This window comes from Carcharodon carcharias, chromosome 3 (genome assembly GCF_017639515.1).
Source record: "Carcharodon carcharias isolate sCarCar2 chromosome 3, sCarCar2.pri, whole genome shotgun sequence".
NCBI classification, from domain to species: Eukaryota; Metazoa; Chordata; class Chondrichthyes; order Lamniformes; family Lamnidae; genus Carcharodon; species Carcharodon carcharias.
In genome coordinates this window covers 49,859,679-49,880,588 of record NC_054469.1, presented here as the reverse complement: position 1 = coordinate 49,880,588, position 20,910 = coordinate 49,859,679, and the positions used below count along the sequence as shown (strand labels likewise).

The 20,910-nt window shown below is 43.2% G+C and overlaps 1 protein-coding gene across 8 annotated transcripts in view; it reads right to left on the bottom strand.

Annotated features, from left to right (window-relative positions):
- Positions 1 to 727: 727 nt before the first annotated feature.
- The window catches only part of znf438 (zinc finger protein 438), a 220,377-nt gene continuing 200,194 nt past the window's right edge, over positions 728 to 20,910 (bottom strand). For all 8 annotated transcript variants that reach the window (XM_041183616.1, XM_041183617.1, XM_041183618.1 and 5 more), the window contains 2 exons: positions 1,699 to 2,663; positions 728 to 1,010 (listed from right to left, as the gene is read on the bottom strand). In XM_041183616.1, the coding sequence (XP_041039550.1) occupies positions 1,736 to 2,663 (928 nt within the window). In that variant the 3' untranslated portion in view covers positions 728 to 1,010; positions 1,699 to 1,735. The remainder of the gene's footprint in view (positions 1,011 to 1,698; positions 2,664 to 20,910) is intronic.

The following is a 20,910-nucleotide window of genomic DNA, read 5'->3' as shown; positions in this document are numbered from 1 at the left end:
CTGGAGTAGATTCAATTTGGCTTTCAAGAGGGAATTGGATAGTTACCTGACGAGAAAAAAGTTGCAGGGCGATGGGGAATAGGCAGGGTGTGGGACTAGCTGAGCTGCTCTTACATAGAGCCGGCATGGATACGAAGGGCAGAATGGCCTTCCGTGCAGAAACCATTCTATGATTCTATGTTTTCCATTATTAAAGTGCAATATAAATGCAAGTTACTGTTGTGGTAATGCAAGACTTGGATGAATTCAATAAAGAGATTACAGCTCATTGTTAATCCTTCAGGATTGCAATGGAGTATGGAAATATAGTTTTCAAATGACAAGGAGCACTGTTGTTAAGGTTGTTGAAAAAGAAGAGTTATAAAAACATGAAATTATTACAGTAAGGAATATCCCATTTTAAGAATTAACTTTCTTACCCACTTCTAGGTCTCCTGTTATCATAAACTGTTTTCCCATTGACAAAGCTGGCAAGTGACCTGTTCTCAAGATTTAGACTGTTAGAATGATACCCCAGAGCACTTTTCCAATTGGTACAACTAATCCCACAATAAAATAATATTTTGTCTCAAGGTAGGTGGAAGCTTAGAACTATTTCAACAAGGTCCTGTACAAAAAACTAAACAGTGAGTCACTAAGAGAGGCTGAATGAATCATCCCTTCTTGTTCCAATTCTGATCTCAGAAAATCTATTGCTTATAAAAATTGGTATCGTGTCCCTGTAATACTTTGTAAATCTTTATTCAATCAGCAGTTCCTAACTGAATCAATTTAAATACTTCAATATTTCCAATACAGTGATACAAAGGCTTTTGAATTCCATTCAGTGACCCCTGCTGCAAAGTGCATGTATCGATGTTAGGCAAGGACAAGAACTTGGTTGTGATATCCCTACAGCAAATGGCCTGCTGTCAGTCACCGTCCAGTCTCACACTCAAGAATGGCTGATTAGATCAGGTACTAGAGGGCTGCTGGTGCCCACTTTCTTGTATCTCAACACGAGTGTGCACCTTCCAGGTAGGAGGGAGAAAAAGAAAATAAGTCAATGAAATACATCAAGAAAACCAAGAATAATTCTTCACAATCTCTTGCTTTTTATAGACTCTGGTGTGACAGTTGCAATAGGTACTCTTATCAATGTGAGGCTGACAGACTGTTGATAACTACAAGTGCAGTAAAATTAACAGTTGTGTGATTTTTATTTTTTGCACCACCAGGAGGAGCTAAAGCAGTTTTATGACTTACTTGGGGCCTTCATTGTCAAAACGAAGTACAATACATTACATTATAACCAAAACTGTATATTTTAATCTCAGGAGTGGATTATATATTTGTTACAGAAACAAGGTGTACCAATGTTACAAGCAGCAACATTGATTTATAGTCCTCAGGGGCCAAGAGACTGCATTACTGCCTGTGACACCATTTCAGATTTTGTTTAATTGTACTGCTGAATTATTTTCAGTAGATTGCCTTTTCTGTTTGATTTTCTACCTTCTATTTGAGCCGCTTCCCAAACTATGCCAAATTTTACCATGCACCTTCATGTTACAAGATTCCAAGATAGTTTTATTTGAAGATAAATGTACAGTCTCATAACAAAAACATTGTTTCATCTGGATACTCATAAGCAACATTATATTCTCCATTAACATCTCTTAGTCCAGATTCAGAATTTTACACTGGCTACCAACTCACCTTAGAGAGACTTATTAGTTCCTGAAGCACTGGCATGTTAATCACAATGTTTGGTACAGAATACTTGAGCTCCAGTTAATGAGAACTCCAGTAGGCACTTTGGGCACTGATGCGCAACACCCTCTTGCTGAAATACAACTTTTTCACGACTGTTACCTTTCCAGTTCATGCAGAAAAAGGTCTTCAAACAAAATGGACATGTTAACTGACAATAATCAAGAGTCTCTTCTGCTCCACCAGTGCAGCTGCTCACGTGCACCTTGCACTCATCGAGTGCAGTTCTTCTCCCATTGTGTAGCTTGCACTGGGACGCTGCACCTACAATGCTTTTGCAGAGTGGTTCACTGCTGACAGCAGTGTGTTCTGCTGAAACATTGGGCAGTTCCTCATCAATCGTGCAATGTTCATTCATTGAACTGAAGACTGTCCACAGCACAACGGGGTCCTTGCACTTGTGGTGACTTTGCCAGTGCCTGAAGAGTTCAGATTTGCTTCCACAGTTCTGTTTACATAAAATACAATTAAACCCAAAATTTGTAAGGAACTGGATTTTCTTATCCTTAGGAACTGTACTTGAATCCACAGCCTCTGAACGGAGCTGTTGTTTGTAATGCAAAACCATGTGCTTCTTCAATTTAAAACAGGAGTGAAAAGCTTCTTCACAAATGCCACACCTTACCAGATTTTTCTTCTCACCAAGTTGTTTCCAATAGTTTGCCGCATGCTTGAACAGCTCTTGCTCGGCTTCCATGCTAGAGTAAATAGGAAATCCACTGATACATCTACTTTTCTCTTTTACAGATCTCTCTTCTACCCTCAGCTGCAGCTCTTCCTCATGAACACACAACAGGTGCAACTTCATATCAACAAAGGTGGGGGTGACAACTTGGCAACGGGCACATTTTATATGGAAGGTGCCGAGACCAACTACTTCAGCTTGTGATTGGTTATCCTCAGCTTGCTTCCTGAAAAACACAACAACTTCAATTATAGTGAAGCTCTTAGCTTAAACAAGAAAAACATGGTAAACATGTCCCTGGATGCTGTAGGTTACAATGATAGTAACAATAATATTTCTACAATAAGTTTTACAGGTGGGCTGAAAAATTGTTGTAACCTGTCCCACCTTCTTGAACAAGTAGATATGAAGACATCCCATCTGAAAGAATGAGTGTCACCTGCATCACCACAGAATTTTTATTCACGAAACCAGCAGAAATGTGTATGCCCACACAGGCATGCATGATCTTTCAGCCCTTGGTATCAAAGGTCACCAATGTATTGTAGGTAGAGGTTTTTGTTGGGGGCAGGTGCAGAAGGATGAAGAGGTGATAAACAAAGGAAAATAATTTTGAAGCCAAATAAAATTAATAGACCAGAAACATAAATCATGGTTGAGCCAGATGATGTCGACATCTAAAATACATTTTTGGCTTATAAAAGTAATCTAACACACAGAATTTACATGAAACGGATTTCATTAGATCTTAATAAAGCTGAAATATGCGCAGAATGGAAAAAGGTCTAGAGCCTTGAAATCTGTGATAACAGATTAAATCACAAAAATGAGGCTCTGCTGCAATTCTCATCAATTTTAGTAAGCTCTTTGTGGATTCGTTTCAGCTTACTTTTCTGCAGGTTTATTAGCTTAAATTCAACATCTCAAGTAGGAAAGCACTGTAAGGTTTTGTTCTTTCCACAAAGCTTGCAGGCTAGGCTATAGACAGCAAGGATGAGTAGGTTTCACTTTGATTGTGAAGGGAGGGGTTCTGCTAAATACACGGGTCGTCTGAAAGAAACATGCCAACTGGTGTTGTTCAGTCTCAACAAATACCATATCCACGTCCTCCTCCAGAGTAACCCAACCAAGAAAAACAAAGGCCTGCAAGTGTCTGGATCACTTCACAATCATGAATGTTCACAGTGCCCTTTTGCTGACTTGTACAGTAAATCCGACCTCGCAGAAGATCTTATCATTTTGTACCTAATACAGTTATTATGGGCTAGTATGTAAGAGCAAGTAGCTTTTAACAGTATGTTTTATTCATGAACAGGTCTCGCTCCTTTCCTTCTCCAACAGCTGCTCAGTTCAGCTGTAAACAAGTTTTTCTCCCCAGAAAACCAAGTGGTTCTGCCCTGTATCTGTCCATAAATATCACACTGTCATAGAACAAAAGCTGTGTACATATTAATAGTCTAATCATTAAAGGTGAAGAAAAGCTGATCTCACATCTTGTTTTCAGAGCACATACGTTGAGAGTAATGTGGCACTTTTCCTAATATGGTGTCTAACTATCTGTTACCTAATAAAAGCATGTCCCCCCCGCCCCCTTCTCACCCTCCCAACCCCCCCACCAATGACTGGTCTGTGTTTCACAGGTTACTTACTCTCTTTTTAAAACCTGCAGTGTGAACACCCATTTAACACTGCACCACTTAGATGAATTAAACAACAGTGGAAAAAGTAATCCTTCACAACAGCAATCTCCAGCACAATTTTACTGTTGGAAAATTCATCTTGCTCAGAAGAGGAATTAACTGTTAAATAACAAGATTAACTTCCAGCTTCATGAAACATTTTAATACTTATTTATACAGTATTCCACACAGAAGACAATGTCTCCTTAGAGCACATTCAAGGGAGAAATGATGGGTAAAGGATCAGCCTCAGATAAATAAGCCGAGGGTGCAGAAAATAAACAATGGTCTGTTGTCAGGGTAATGGAGAATTTGGGTTGGGAAATACCTCAAGAAAAGGTTTTGCTCATTGGGTGGGATGAGGATCTTCAAGTTGATTGTCATGGGCCTAGGGGGGCAGTGTCTCTGGGCAATGTACCAAAGGTGGAAGAAAGCAGTCCTCAAATTGGACTGGATGCAAAGTAGAATGTTCAGATTTAAGTCAAGAAAGGTACGGTTGTTCTCACCACCCCACCCCAGCTACTGGTTTTGATGAGGGTATGAGAAAGATAGCATCCATGTGGCTGTGGATGGCATCACATATTCGGATGTAGAGGATGAATATGAGGGAATCAAAGATGAGATTCCAATACCAATGTGATTATAAGAACCATAGGAAGAAAAACTTTGAGGAATATATATATATATTTCTATATATATATATATATGTGCATAGATCTTTGACTATTGCAAGACATATAGAGTGGCTAGCAAACCATATGGAATCTTGGGTTTTGTAAAGAGATATTGAGTACAAAAATAGAGAAGTTATGTTGAACCTTTACAAACCACTGGTTAGGCCACAACCAGAGTAGTGCGTTTGGTTCAGATCTTCACACTTCAGGAAAGATGTGAGGATCCTCAAGATAAGACCATAAGATGTAGGAGCAGAAGTAGGCTATTCAGCCCATTGAGCCTGCTCTGCCATTCAATGAGATCATGGCTGATCTGCTAATCCTCAACTCCACTTTCCTGCCTTTTGCCCCATAACCCTTGATTCCCTGTTATGACACAGCACTTGGTTTAAACCCCAGAGGGAAACGACCAACTGTCATAGCCAGTATTTTCAATTGGTATGTTTGAGATGCAGCTTTGAATTCAGGAATAAAACTACCAAGCCTCAAGATGTTTTTTTATATAAAACTAAATTAAACATTTATTAATTTAACAGAAAGTTTAAACACATACACATGTCCACAAATTACTACCATAACAACTTTTAAACAAATCCCCGAATTAATCACTCCCAGGTAAATCTTCACCAAGACAACAGTAACCCATAGACTTTAAACAGGCACCAGGCAAAGCACATTTGCCCTTATGAATTCAAAGTGAGGTCTCTTGCAATTTGGTTCCTTTGTAGACAGTTGTAGGCTTACAGGCTAGTTAGATGTCAAATGCCTCTGACCAAAACACACTACTCCTTTTGGTTTATACTAGCTTTCCCTTTGAATGTAAATTTTCCATTGTATTACTAGGTTTTTAAGTTTACCTCTCCTAACAATAATCCTTTCATTCCATCAATTTTATTAGTTGCTTGGTGTCTCCCAGCTAGGTGCAAGATTACCCATTCTTTTGAATGGCTTATTCAACAAATGCAAATTGACTTCACCTTTTAACTTATGTTTATCTAATTAACATCTCAAACTATTATACATCAAAGCACCCATTCTAACTGTTCTTAATCCAATTAAGCTACACATAGACACAAGCCCTACTACAAGTCCAATTTAAAAATAATTTCCAATAACATTATAGACATTACTCTCTTCATGACATCCCTCACAGATTAAAAATCTGTGTATCTCGGCCTTGAATATACTTAACGAATCAGCCCTCTGTGGTAAAGAATTCCACAGATTAACAACCCTCAGAGAAAAAATTCCTCTTCATCTCTGTCTTAAATGGGCGACCCCCTCACTCTGAGATTATGCCCTCTGGTCCTGGACTCTCCCATAAAGAGAAACAACCTTTCAGCATCTACCCTGTCAAGCCCCTAACATGTATTTTCAATAAGGTCGCCTCTCATTCAACATCCTGGGAGTTATCATTGACAAGAAATGGAACTGGACTAGCTATATAAATACTGTGGCACAAGAGCAGGTCAGAGGCCAGGAATCGTGTGACGAGTAAACCACCTCCTGACTCCCCAAAGCCTGTCCACCATCTACAAGATACAAGTCAGGAGTGTGATGGAATACTCCCCACTTGCCTGGATGAGTGCAGCTCCCAAAACACTCAAGAAGCTTGACACCGCCCAGGACAAAGCAGTCCGCTTGACTGGCACATCCACAAACATTCACTCCCTCCACCACCAACGCACAGTAGCAGCAGTGTGTACCATCTACAAGATAATCTGTAGGAATTCATCAAGGCTCCTTAAACAGCACCTTCCAAACCCACGACCACTACCATCTAGAAGAACAAGGGCAGCAGATAGATAAGAACACCACCACCTGGAGGTTCCCCTCCAAGTCACCCAACATTCTGACTTGGAAATATATCGCCATTCCTTCACTGTCACTGGGTCAAAATCCTGGAACTCCCTCCCTAACAACATTGTGGGTATACCTACACCACGTGGGCTGCAGCAGTTCAGGAAGGCAGCTCACCACCATCTTCTCAAGGGCAGTTAGGGATGGGCAATAAATGCTGGCCCAGCCAGCAAAGCCCACATCCCATGAACGAATAAAAATCATCTAAACTCCAATGAGTACAGGCCTAACCTCTCCTCATAAGAAAATCCCTCCATATCCTGGATCAACCTTGTGAACCTTCTCTGGACTGCCTCCAATGCCAGTGCATCTTTCCTTAGATAAGGGGACCAAAACTGTTCACAGTATTCTAGGCGTGGTCTAACTAGTGCCTTGTATAGTTTTAGCAAGACTTCCCTATTTATATATTCCATTCTCTTTGAAATAAAGGCCAACATTCCATTTACCTTTCCTATTACCTTTTGAACTTGTATACTAGCTTTTTGTGATTCATGTACGAGGACTCCCAAATCCCTCTGTTCTGCAGCTTTCTTCAGTCTTCCTCCATTTAAGAAATATTCAACTCCTCTATTCTTCCTGCCAAAGTGCATAATCTCACATTTTCCCACATTATATTCCATCTGCCAAGTTTTTGCCCACTCACTTAACCTGTCTATATCCCTCTAAAGACTTGTGTCATCCTCGTCACTTGCCTTTCCACCTATTTTTGTGTCATCCGTAAACTTGGCGATAGTACATTCATTTCCCTCATCCAAGTCATTAATACATATTGTAAATAACTGAGGCCCTAGCACTGATCCCTGTGGCATTCCACTATTTATAGGCTGCCATCCTGAAAATGCCACCCACATCCCAACTCTGTCTCCCATTAGTTAGCCAATCCTCTGTCCATGCTAATATACTACCCCCAACACCATGGGCTCATCTAATTAAGTAGCCTTATGTGTGGTATCTTATCAAATGCCTTTTGGAAATCCAAATATATTACATCTACTGGTTCCTCTTTATCTATCCTGCTTGTTACCTCCTCAAAGAATTCTAATAAATTTGTCAGGCATGATTTCCCCTTCAAGAAGCCATGCTGACTCTGCTTGAATATACTATGCATTTCTAAATGCTCTGCTATTACATCCTTTATAATAGACTCTAACATTTTCCCAATGACAGATGTTATGCTAACTGGCCTATAGTACCTGTTTTTTGTCTCCCTCCCATTTTAAATAAGGGTGGTACATTGGCAGTTTTCCAATCCTCTGGGACTTTTCCAGAATCTAAGGTCTCGGAAAATTACCACTAGTTCATCCACTATCTCTGCAGCTATTTCCTTTAATATCCTAGAATGCAACCAATCAGGTCGAGGTGATGTATTGGCCTTTAGCCTCATTAGTTTCCCTAGTACTTTTTCTCTAGTGATAGTTATTGTATTTATTTCCTCCCCCCACCTTTTGCCGCTTGATTATTTAGTATTTTCGGTATGCTATTTGTGTCTTCTACTGTGAAAATAGATGCAAAGTATTTATTCAACTCCTCTGCCACTTCCTGTTTCCCCATTATTATTTCCCCAACCTCATTCTCTAAGGGGCCTATACTTACTTTGGCCTCTCTTCCTTTTTATATATTTAAAGAAGCTTTTACTGTCTGTTTTTATATTGCTTGCTAGTTTACCCTCAAAGTTTATTTTCTCCCTCTTTATTATTTTTTTGGTCATCTTCTGTTGGTTTTTAAAACTTTCCCAATCCTTTGGCTTACCACTAATCTTTGCCACATTGTATGTTTTTTCTTTCACCTTGATACTATCCTCAACTTCCTTGGTTAACCATGGTTGGTTTATCCCCTTTCTACAATCTTTCTTCTTCAAAGGTCATAATGTTTATTGGCAAGAGGGAGAGTAAGATTAGAGAAATTAATGCATGGCTCAAAGACTGGTGTGGGAGAAGTGGGTTCCTGTTCTTGGGGCACTGGCAGCAGTACTGGGGAAAGTAGGGGCTGTACCATTGGGACAGTCTACACCTGAACCATGCTGGGACAAGTGTTCTTGAGAATTGCATAACCAGCGAAGTAGAAAAGGTTTTAAACTAAATCGTGGAGGCAAGGGATCAAATGTGGGAAGATGTGGTAAATTAAAGAGTAGAGACAAGATAAGAGAGGAAGATATTAATTTGGGAAAGAATAAACAAACCATGATGGGAAGGGACAGAGAGTCTAAGAGTAAACTAATAGATAAGGCTAGAGGTTACAAAAATAATAAAAGGACAAAACTTAAGGCTCTGTATCTGAACGCATGTAGCATTCGAAACAAAGCTGATGACCTATTAGTACAAACAGAGATAAGTACAATGTCGTAAGTAAGACAGCGCTTTCCAAACCCACGACCACTACCACCTAGAAGGACAAGGACAGCAGGTAGATGGGAACACCCACCACCTGGAGGTTCCCCTCCAAGTAACTCACCATTCTGACTTGGAAATATATCACCGTTCTTTCACTGCCACTGGGTCAAAATCATGGAATTCCCGCCCTAACAGCACTATGGGTGTACCTACACCACATGGACTGCAGCGATTCAAGAAGCCAGCTCACCACCACCTTCTCAAGGGCAACTAGGGATGGGCAATAAATGCTGGCCCAGCCACATCCCATGAATGAATAATAAAAAAAAAATCTGATAGCCATTACAGAGACAGGGTGGGATAGATTGGGGCCTGAATATTGAAGGGGATGTGAATTTTAGGAAGGATGGGAAGTTAGGAAATGGTGGAGGGCTGGTTCTGCTAACTAAAGACAACATTAACACAAGAGAGAGAGATGGGCAAAGTACAGGAAACCAGGATACAGAAGCGGTTTGGGCAGAGATGAGGAATGATAAAGGCAAGAAGTCGCTCAAGGGAGTGGTGTACAGGCCCCCTAACAGTGATCACATGGCAGGGTGGGAAAGGTGCGGCAATTATCAATCTTCGTATAGACTGGACCAACCAGATGAGCAAAGGTAGCATAGATAATGAATTCATAGAATGTTTTCGGGATAATTTCTTAGATTAGCACATTCTGGAGCTAACCAAGGAGCAGGCTACACTGGACCCGGGATTGTGCAATGAGATAGGATTAATTAATGACCTTATAGTGAAGGCGCCCCTAGATAGCAGTGATCATGATGTGATTGTATTTTACATTCAGTTTTAGGGAGAGAAGATTAGGTCTAACACGAGTATTTTAAACTTAAATAAGAGCAATTACGAGGACATGAAAACAGAGCTAGCGAAAGTGAACTGGCAATTTAGGCATAGGTCAATAGAGATCCAGTGGCAGACATTTAAGGAGATATTTCAGAATACACAGAATAGATACATTCTGACAAGAAAAATTCCAAGGGCAGGATCCACCATCTGTGGTTAACTAAAAATGTTAAATAGTATCAAACTTAAAAAGCATATAATTGTGCAAAGGTGGGAGGCAGTTCAGAAGATTGGACAAAATATAAAAAACAGCAAAGAATGACTAAAAGATTAATAAGGAGGGACAATTAGAGTATGAGAGAAAGCTAGCTAGAAACAAAGACAGACAGTAAGAGTTTCTGTAGATATTTTAAAAAGAGAGTTAACAAAGTGAGTGCTGGCCCTGTAGAAAATCTGGGGAATTAATAATGTAATATAAGGAAATGGCAGATGAACTGAGTAGTTATTTTGCACTGGTCTTCACTATAGTGGATACAAGTAACATCCTGGAATCAGGAATTGGAAGGGAGGGAGGAACTCAATAAAGTTACAATCACCAGGGAAATCTTAAATTTAAAAAATTCCATTCTCATGTTTTAAACCTTCCATGGCCTTGCCTTCCCTATTTATTTAACCTTCTCCAGAGAAAACACCACTTGCTTTGATTTTTCTGTTTGTCTGACTTTGATTTCTTGTACCTGCACTGCAGCTTTTGCCAAGCTTTGCTGGCTGCGTCTTAAGCTGCTTAGACCCTTTACTCTGAAATTGCCTTAGTAAACTTGTCTACTCTCTGGATGCCTCTCCTATAAGACTCTCCATAAATCTATTCTTTGACCAAACTTTTAGATGCATCTCCTTGCATTCCTTCTTTGGATTGTTTTCTTTTTGCCTTGGGGTTCTGAAGTGCTTTGGAAGGTTTTTCTACATTAAAGGCTTGAGACTGTACACATTAATGAACGAATTTGACTATTTTTCATTTGTGGCATAATTTATAAAAGGTAAATGAGCTTTATTAAAGAGGCTTAGTTAGGTACATTTATTAAACTGAAAACGATTGAACTTTTTCCCACAGAAGGATGCTTTAGTGACTGAAGCCAGTTATTTACCACAAGGATCTGTGCTGGGTCCCCTATTATTCATCATTTATATAAACGACATAGATGACTATGTGGGGGGTAGGATTAGCAAGTTTGCGGATGACACAAAGATTGGCCAGGTGGTTAACAGTGAGTTTGAGTGTCTTGGACTACAGGAAGATATAGACGGGATGGTCAAATGGGCAGATAAGTGGCAGATGAAATTTAACCCTGAAAAGTGTGAGGTGATACACTTTGGAAGGAATAATTTGACAAGGAAGTATTCAATGAACAGCATGACACTAGGAACTTCTGAGGAACAAAGGGACCTTGGCACGTGTCCATAGATTTCTGAAGGTGGAGGGACATGTTGTGGGATGGTGAAAAAGGCATATGGGACACTTGCCTCTATTAATCAAGACATAGATTACAAAAGTAGGGAGGTCATGTTGGAGTTGTATGGAACCTTGGTGAGGCCACAGCTGGAGTACTGTGTGCTGTTCTGGTCGCCACATTATAGGAAGGATGTGATTGCACTGGAGGGGATGCAGAGGAGATTCACCAAGATGTTGCCTGGGATGAAACATTTAAGTTATGAAGAGAGATTGGATAGACTTGGGTTGTTTTCGTTGGAGCAGAGAAGACTGAGGGGTGACTTGATCGAGGTGTACGAGATTATGAGGAGCATGGACAGGGTGGATAGGGAGCAGCTGTTCTCCTTAGTTGAAGGGTCAGTCACGAGGTGATATAAGTTCAAGGTTAGGGGCAGGAGGTTTAGGGGGGTTGTGAGAAAAAACTTTTTTACCCAGAGGGTGGTGACGGTCTGGAATGCGCTGCCTGGGAGGGTGGTGGAGGCGGGTTGCCTCACATCCTTTAAAAAGTACCTGGCTGAGCACTTGGCACATCATAACATTCAAGGCTATGGGCCAAGTGCTGGTAAATGAGATCAGGTAGGTAGGTCAGGTGTTTCTCATGTGTCAGTGAAGACTCGATGGACCGAAGGGCCTCTTCTGCACTGTGTGATTCTGAAGTGGTACTTAGCAAATTATTGGAACTGCGGGCTGACAAGCCCCCGGGTCCTCATGAATTTCATCCTAGGGTCTAAAAAAAAAGTGGCTAGTGAGATAGTTGATGCGTTGGTTTTAACTTTCCAAAATTCACTAGATTCAGGGAAGGTTCCATTAGATTGAAAAATAGCTAATGTAGCTATTTTATTCAAAAAAGGAAGAGAGACAGAAAGCAGGAAACTATAGGCCAGTTAGCTTAACATCTGTCATAGGGAAGATGTTAGAAACTATTATTAATGATGTTGTAACAGGGCACTTAGATAAATTCAAGGTAATCAAGTAGAGTCAACATGGCTTTGTGAAAGAGGAATCATGTTTAACCAATTTATTGGAGTTCTTTGAAGCAGTAACAGGTGCTGTGAGTAAAGATGGATGTACTGTACTTCGGTTTTCAGGAAGCATTTGATGAGGTGCCTCATCAAAGGTTATTACAGAAAATAAAAGCTCGTGGTATAGGGCAGTGTTCTTCATTTCAAGGCCTGTGAGACAGGGTGGCTCCCATCGACATTAAGTGCAGCTCCCCAGCTACCTCCAGCCAGAGCCCAGAAAGCAGAGTGTGGCAAAGCGGTATGCAAGGGCCCCTGGGGAGGAGAGTCTGGCTGCGAGGTCCAGGGCCCCGGGGAGGAGTCTGGCTGTGAGGTCCGGGGCCCTGGGGAGGAGAGTCTGGCTGTGAGGTCTGGGGCCGCGGGGAGATGAATCTGGCTGCGAGGTCCGGAGCCCCGGGGAGACGAATCTGGCTGCGAGGTCCGGGGCCCCGGGGAGACGAATCTGGCTGTGAGGTCCGGGGCCCTGGGGAGACGAATCTGGCTGTGAGGTCCGGGGCCCCGGGGAGGAGTCTGGTTGTGAGGTCCGGGGTCCCGGGGAGACAAATCTGGCTGTGAGGTCCGGGGCCCCGGGGAGGAGTCTGGCTGAGAGGTCGGGGCCCTGGGGAGACGAATCTGGCTGTGAGGTCCGGGGCCCCGGGGAGGAGTCTGGCTGTGAGGTCCGGGGTCCCGGGGAGACAAATCTGGCTGTGAGGTCCGGGGCCCTGGGGAGATGAAGCTGGCTGTGAGGTCCGGGGCCCTGGGGAGGAGTCTGGCTGTGAAGTCTGGGGTCCCGGGGAGACAAATCTGGCTGTGAGGTCTGGGGCCCTGGGGAGATGAAGCTGGCTGTGAGGTCCGGGGCCCTGGGGAAGTGAATCTGGCTGCGAGGTCCAGGGCCCCAGGGAGATGAATCTGGCTGCGAGGTCCAGGGATCCGGGGAGATGAATCTGGCTGTGAGGTCCGGGGCCCCGGGGAGGAGTCTGGCTGAGAGGTCGGGGCCCTGGGGAGACGAATCTGGCTGTGAGGTCCGGGGCCCCGGGGAGGAGTCTGGCTGTGAGGTCCGGGGTCCCGGGGAGACAAATCTGGCTGTGAGGTCCGGGGCCCTGGGGAGATGAAGCTGGCTGTGAGGTCCGGGGCCCTGGGGAGGAGTCTGGCTGTGAAGTCTGGGGTCCCGGGGAGACAAATCTGGCTGTGAGGTCTGGGGCCCTGGGGAGACGAATCTGGCTGTGAGGTCCGGGGCCCCGGGGAGGAGTCTGGCTGTGAGGTCCGGGGTCCCGGGGAGACAAATCTGGCTGTGAGGTCCGGGGCCCTGGGGAGATGAAGCTGGCTGTGAGGTCCGGGGCCCTGGGGAGGAGTCTGGCTGTGAAGTCTGGGGTCCCGGGGAGACAAATCTGGCTGTGAGGTCTGGGGCCCTGGGGAGATGAAGCTGGCTGTGAGGTCCGGGGCCCTGGGGAAGTGAATCTGGCTGCGAGGTCCAGGGCCCCAGGGAGATGAATCTGGCTGCGAGGTCCAGGGATCCGGGGAGATGAATCTGGCTGCGAGGTCCAGGGACCCGGGGAGGAGAGTCTGGCTGCGAGGTCGGGGCCCCGGGGAGGAGAGTCTGGCTGCGAGGTCCTGGGCCCCGGGGAGGAGAGTCTGGCTGCGAGGTCCTGGGCCCCAGGAAGGAGAGTCTGGCTGCGAGGTCGGGGCCCCGGGGAGGACAGTCTGGCTGCGAGGTCGGGGCCTCGGGGAGATGAATCTGGCTGCGAGGATTAGGAGTGAGCCACTGCGGAACAGAGCCACAGGTCGCAAGGTGAGGGGGTGAGGAAGTGGCTGACTGGTGCGTGTTTGTGAGAGAGCGTGGGAGAGTGAGAGTGTGTGAGACAGAGATAGATAGTGAGACAGCTGATGAGTAAGTGGGAGAGAGAGAGAGAGAGAGACAGAGTGAGATAGAGAGAGTGTGAGAAAGAGAGATCGAGAGAGACTGAGAAAGTGATTGAGTGTGAGAGTGAGAGATCTGCTTGTATCCAGGAAATGGATCTGCTCTTCAGCACTGAGCCGATGCTAACAGTGGCCTCCACCCGGGGAAACACCACCTGGCATTTTGATGCAGTTGGCTACTGGAATTGTTCAAGCACAGCCACCCTCGCAGGGGGATGTGGCACACACGAGAGCACCACCAGCTCATTGCGAGAGAGAAGCACATTCTGCAGCTAAATCCCTCACCCTAGCACTGAGGAGCAGCCAAATCAGGCCGCTTCAAGCCTGCAATCCATCAGAATGAACAATGTATTCTGCTTTTCAATTAATGTCCTTTCTTCTTTTGTATTATCAGAAGCAGGAGCGAATCAGGCAATTGCCTCTATTATAGTAGTGGATGTGACTCTCACATAGCAGGTTTTTTTTTTGCTAAAGTGGCCCTTGCTTGAAAAATAATGAAGATCACTGATATAGGGGCTAACATATTGGCATGTATAGAAGATTGGCTAGCTAACAGGAAACAGAGTAGGCATAAAAGGGTCTTTTTCTGGTTGCCAGAATGTGACGAGTCGTGTGCCACAGGGGTCAGTGCTGAGGCCTCAACTCTTTCCAATTTATATAAATGATTTGGATGAAGGGACAGATGGTATGGTTGCTAAATTTGCTGATGACACAAAGGTAGGTAGGAAAGTAAGTTGTGAAGAGGACTTAAAGAGCTACAAAAGGATATAGATAGGTTAGGTGAGTGGACAAAGATCTGGCAAATGGAGTATAACGTAGGAAAATGTGCGGTTGTCCATTTTGGCAGGAAAAATAAAAAAGAGGCATATTATTGAAATGGAGAGAGATTGCAGAGCTCCAAGATGCAGAGGGATCTGGGTGTCCTAGTGCATAAATCGCAAAAGGTTAGTATACAGGTGCAGCAAGTAATTAGCAAAGCTAATAGACTGTTATCGTTTACTGCGAGGGGAATAGAATACAAGAGTAGGGAGGTTATGCTTCAGTTTATAGTTTATGTTGAGGCCACATCAGGAGTGCTGTGTACTGTATTGGTTTCCTTAGGAAAGGTGTAAATACATTTGAAGCGGTTCAGAGAAGGCTTACTAGATTAATACCTGGAATGTACGGGTTATCTTATGCGGAAAGGCTGGACAGGCTTGGCTTGTATTCGCTGGAGTTTGAAAAAGTAAGGGGTGAATGGTTAAAATATAAGATCCTGAGGGGACTTGACAGGGGGAATGTGGAAAGGATGTTTCCACTTGTGGGAGTATCTAGAACTCAGGGTCACTGTTTCAAAATAAGGGGTCCCCCATTTAGGACAGAGATAAGGACTTTTTTTTCTCTGAGGGTTGAGACACTTTGGAATTCTATTCCTCAAAAGGTAGCAGAGCTCCTTGAATACCTTTAAGGCAGAGGTAAACAGATACTTGATAACCAAGGGGGTGAAAGGTTATCATGGTAGGCAGCAACATGAGGTTAAAATCAGATTAGCCAGAATCTTATTGAATGCTGGAGCAGGCTTGAGGGACCGAGTGCCGTACTCCAGCTCCTAATTCATATACTTGTGTGTTCATGAGTCATACCTAGCACAAAGGAAGATGGTTGTGGTTGTTGGAGGTCATATCAGTCCCAGGACATCACCGCAGAACTTCACAGGGCAGTCTCCCCGGCCCAACCATCTTCAGCTGCCTCAACAGTGATCTTCCTTCCATTTTAAGGTCAGAAGCGGGGACGTTCGCCAATGAATGCACAATGCCCAGCATCGTTCCCAAGACACTGAAGCAGTCAGTGTCCACAAGCAGCAGGACCTGGACAACATCCAGGCCTGGGCTGACAAGTGGCAAGCAACACTTGCGCCACACAAGTGCCAAGCACTGACCATCTGCAACAAGAGAGAATCAAACCATCACCCCATGATACTCGATGGTACCACCATCGCTGAATCCCCCACGACTAACATCCTGGGGGCCACCATCAATCAGAAATAGAATCGGACCAACCACACAAGCACTGTGGCAAACAAGATGGTACAGAGGAGATTTACAAGATTAGTTCCAGTGATGAAGGAATTTATCTACCAGGTTAGGCTGGAGAAGCTGGGGTTGTTCACCTTGGAGCAAAGGAGGTTGAGGGGAAATCTGACAGAGGTGTATAAAATTATGACAGGTTTAGATAAGGTAGACAAAGAAAAGTTGTTCCCATTAGCTGATGGTATACGGATTAGAGGACACAGATTGAAGGTTTTGGAAAAGAGATATGGAGGATATGAGGAAGAACTTTTTTGTGCTGCAGTGGTGATGACATGGAACGAGGGTGGTGGAAGTGAAGACAAACAATGATTTCAAAAGTTACTTGGATAGACACTTGAGGGAAATAAACTTCCGGGGTATGGAGACAGAAGGGTTGATTGGATGGCTCTACAGAGAGCTGGCAAGGACTTGATGGGCTGAATAGTCTCCTGTGTTGTAATGACTCTACAGCTCTACGAAATGCAGAAACAATAATTTGCAATTAAACAGCGCTTACAGATAGGGCACAGATTCTCAGTCAGCGAAGGAAAGACTAGAAGGAGTGACAAGACATTGATTAAAAGAGATGGGTTTGATGAGGTTTTAAAGATGGAAAGGCAAAGGGGTTGACCGAAGCAATTCCAGAGAACAAGGTCAACCCACTTATAGTTCTGCTGCCAGTGCAGCAAAGGAGACATACAAGAGGTCAGCGTGTTCTGGGGGTTTATAGGACTGAAGAAGGTTTCGGCAATAAAGTAGGATAGGCCATAGGTAGATTTAAAAAGGACCAGAATCTTTACATTTGAGGCACTGGGCAAAAGATCAGCAAGGACAAGATGATACGTGATGGAACTGGTAGGGATGGGCCTATAAGCGTGGAATGTGTATGTCCCTATATCTGGACAGCGAAGGAGAGATAGTGGAGAAAAATGAAATTGCCAAAAGTGTTGTGGTCAGTGTCAAAGGCTGCGGAGAAATTGAGAACAATGGGCTGGTGCTTTGCTCACACAGAATGCTATTGAGAGTTTGATGCAGGTTATAAACCATATATGAGGTACTCCAGCATGATCTAGAGACCCAGGGTAATACTCTGGGGACCGGGGTTCGAATCCCACCATGGCAGATGGTGAAATTTGTATTCAATAAAAATCTGCAATTAAAAGTCTAATGATGACCATGATATCATTGTCAATTGTCCTAAAAACCCAGCAGGTTCACTAATGTCCTTTAGGGAAGGAAATCTGCCGTCCTTACCTGGTCTGGCCTACTTGCGACTCCGGACTCACCAACAATGCGGTTGACTCTTAAATGCCCTCTGAACAAGGGCAATTAGGGGTCGGCAATAAATGCTGGCCTGGCCTGCGACGCCCACATCCCATGAACAAATATTAAAAAAAGATCTAGTGAGAGAAGTGAGCACATGAACGGGTAACATTGGATGGAAAGATCTTGAAGAGAATTTGAGAGTTAGATAGCTTACATTATAAATTCCCATGTCCACACTTATAATGGAATTTACTAATGTAAGTTTGTCATGCTTTAATTACACCTTCTTCCAATGGAAGTGGGAAAAACGGACACCCAAAGACTAGAAAGATGCGAAAAGTGGTTCTGGAGAAGGATGGAGCAGGTCAGTTGGAAAGAATACAAGAGCAATGAAAACATTCTCAGGATGGTTAAAAAGGAAAGATCATTAACAATCTTCAAGAAAAGGCAACAAGGTTGGATTGGTCATATTAAATGTTTGCTGAAGGAAGTTATTGAAGGAAGATTAGAGATGACGTTAGACAACTTGGGAGGCATTCCTACCCCCTCCACCCCCCAAAATATACTTAATTCATAAAATTTATAAAAGTACATTACAAAACATTTCAACTTGAAAATGAGAGAAAGTGCCATAAAATTTGACTTGTCCCTATACATATGTTCCACTCCGAGATGCCTAGATACAATTGTAATTCTATTCATATTAACAATATGCATTTCATGTCAGGCATACAGCCTAGGGACAAACTTGGTAGGTTTCTAAAGAGGAAAACGCAAGGCCACGAGGACTGGAGAAGTGGAAAAATGAACAGAGGACCTGCACTTAGGCAGATCACCACAATATAGTGAGCACAGGCTCTGGTAGGATTGTGTAATCACAGCATGGTTGGTTCGCACATGCAATTTCAATCATAAATGTGGACATTGGAATTAATATTAAAACATTAAAATGATAATTAATGCCCTTAATTTTAAGTGGGTATAGATTTATGTCAATGAGTCCTGCTCTAAACCTTCCCCTGGCGTCTGCTTCAACCAAGACTACATTTTGTCTGGACTGCTCATTTTCATTCTCTACAGGTGATCGGCTAGCAATATATAAATGTAGTATTATTCGGGGTGGATGCCTTCCATCAAAACTGTGCTGACGTGGCGATTTTCTATATAAACCTATTTTTCATCTACTCATATCACTAAATCTTGCACTATTTTACCATCTTCTCTTGTTTTTATTCCAGATTAGATTAGGCCACCCACCATGTTAGCTATTCGCACATTCTTTGTCTCTTTAACATCTTCATTCTCTTTTATAATGCTTCTTCCGGTAATTATATTTAAAATATACCTCTGCCATCTAAATATCTCCTGCTTTCCTTTTAAATTCAGTTGCAGGCCATTTCACCATATTAATTTTCTTTTTGTTTTTGCTGCAATGTTGTTCTTTTTTCTTCAGCTCTGATGAACAACTGTAACCAAAATTTTAAAATGTCTATTTTCTTCAGATAATGACAGACCTGCAGTGTGCTTCCAGCATTTTGTTTTGCTGCAGAAGCTGGTTAAAAAGGCAACATAGATAAAGAGACCAACAGACTTTTAAAAAGTCCTCAATATTAGGTAGAAGGGGATCAAGTTATTCTATTCTCTCCCCTTCTCTCGAGTGCCTCTGCACATGAGTCATCACCATCCTTGGCCTGCTAGAATGCTTTGCAGATCAAATTCTTTAGCCCATGTTAACACACAGCTTCATTATGTACCAGCAGGTAGTGCACAGTAATAACCCAGAGCAATATCTCCTCTGAATTTTCCTCTCTGCCTTTTAGAAAAGTATCCCTTCATTCTGACCTCGGTGTCACATAGGCTGGGAATCATCTGGGTAAGTACATGCACAAATCCAAATCAATGTTCTCAAAGTTTAAACCATTAGACTATTTCAACATGCAACTTGTAATTGGAGTTACTATTTTTTTGGTTAGGAAGCCTGAAAGCACAGCAAAAAGAATGTTAACGCCACAGTCTCAGGATCAAATCTGCCACATTTTTTACCTACAGTTTATCTTATGAAAGGCAAGAAACATTAAATTAAGACTTTAATCTGAAGCTTTGTTTCAATACTGAGGAAACTGCTTGGTGTAAGGTAAATAAGATTAGAGCGGTAAATGCGCAGCTCAAAGCTGGTGTGGGAAAATGGGTTCCAATTCATGGGGCACTGGCACTAGTACTGGGGAAGGAGAGAACTGTTCCGTTGAGATGGGCTTCATTTGAACCATGCTGGGACCAGTGTCCTGGCAAATCGTATAACTAGGGTTGTAGATAGGACTTTAAACTTAGTGGGAGGGGAGGGTTCAATGAAGGGAAGTTTATAAATTTAAAAAAAATGAGAGCACAGAGGTGCAGGGTAGAAGAGGCGAATGATAATCAAAGTGTCACACGAAGGGGCAGAAAATATAAGCAGAAGGGTGCAGCAGAAATTAGAACCAGAATGAGTAATAATGGTAAAAACTCAAAGCCTAAGGCCCTTTATCTGAATACAGGCAGCATTTGTAGCAAGATAGATGAGTTGACGGCACAAATAGAAATAAATGAATATGACTTTATAGCTATTACAGAGACGTGGTTGCAGGGTGACCAAGACTGGCAACTCAATATTCAAGGGTATTCAACATTCTGGAAAAATAGGCAGAAAGGAAAGGAGGTGGGGTAGCTTTGCTAACAAAGGAAGGTATCAGTGCAGCGCTGAGTAGTGATATAGGTGCAATGTGGAATCAGTTTGGGTGGAAATAAGGATTAGCAAGTGGAAGGATTCATGGGTGGAAGTCGTATATAGGCCCCTGCAGAGTTGCCTCACTGCAGGACAAAGTATAAATCGGGAAATGATGGAGGTGTGTAAGAAGGGCGTGAGAGATTAACTGCCCTTGACACCAAGGCCGCATTTGACCAAATGTGGCATCAAGGAGCCCTAGCAAAACTGGTGTCAGCTCTCCACTGCTTGGAATCATACCTCGCACAAAGGAAGGTAGTTCTGGTTGTTGGAGGTCATCTCAGCTCCAGGACGTCACTGCAAGAGTTCCTCAAGATGGTGTCCTCGGACCAACCATCTTCAGCTGCTTCATCAATGACCTTCCCTCCATCATAAGGTCAAAAGTGGGTAAGTTTGATGATGATTGCTCAATGTTCAGCACCATTCACGGCTCCTCTGATACTGAAGCAGTCCGTGTCCAAATGCAGCAAGACCTGGACAATATCCAGGCTTGGGCTGACAAGTAACATTCACACCACACAGGTGTCAGGCAATGACCATCTCCAACAAGAGAGAATCCAACAATCGCTCCTTGATGTTCAATGGCATTATCATCACTGAATCCCCCACTA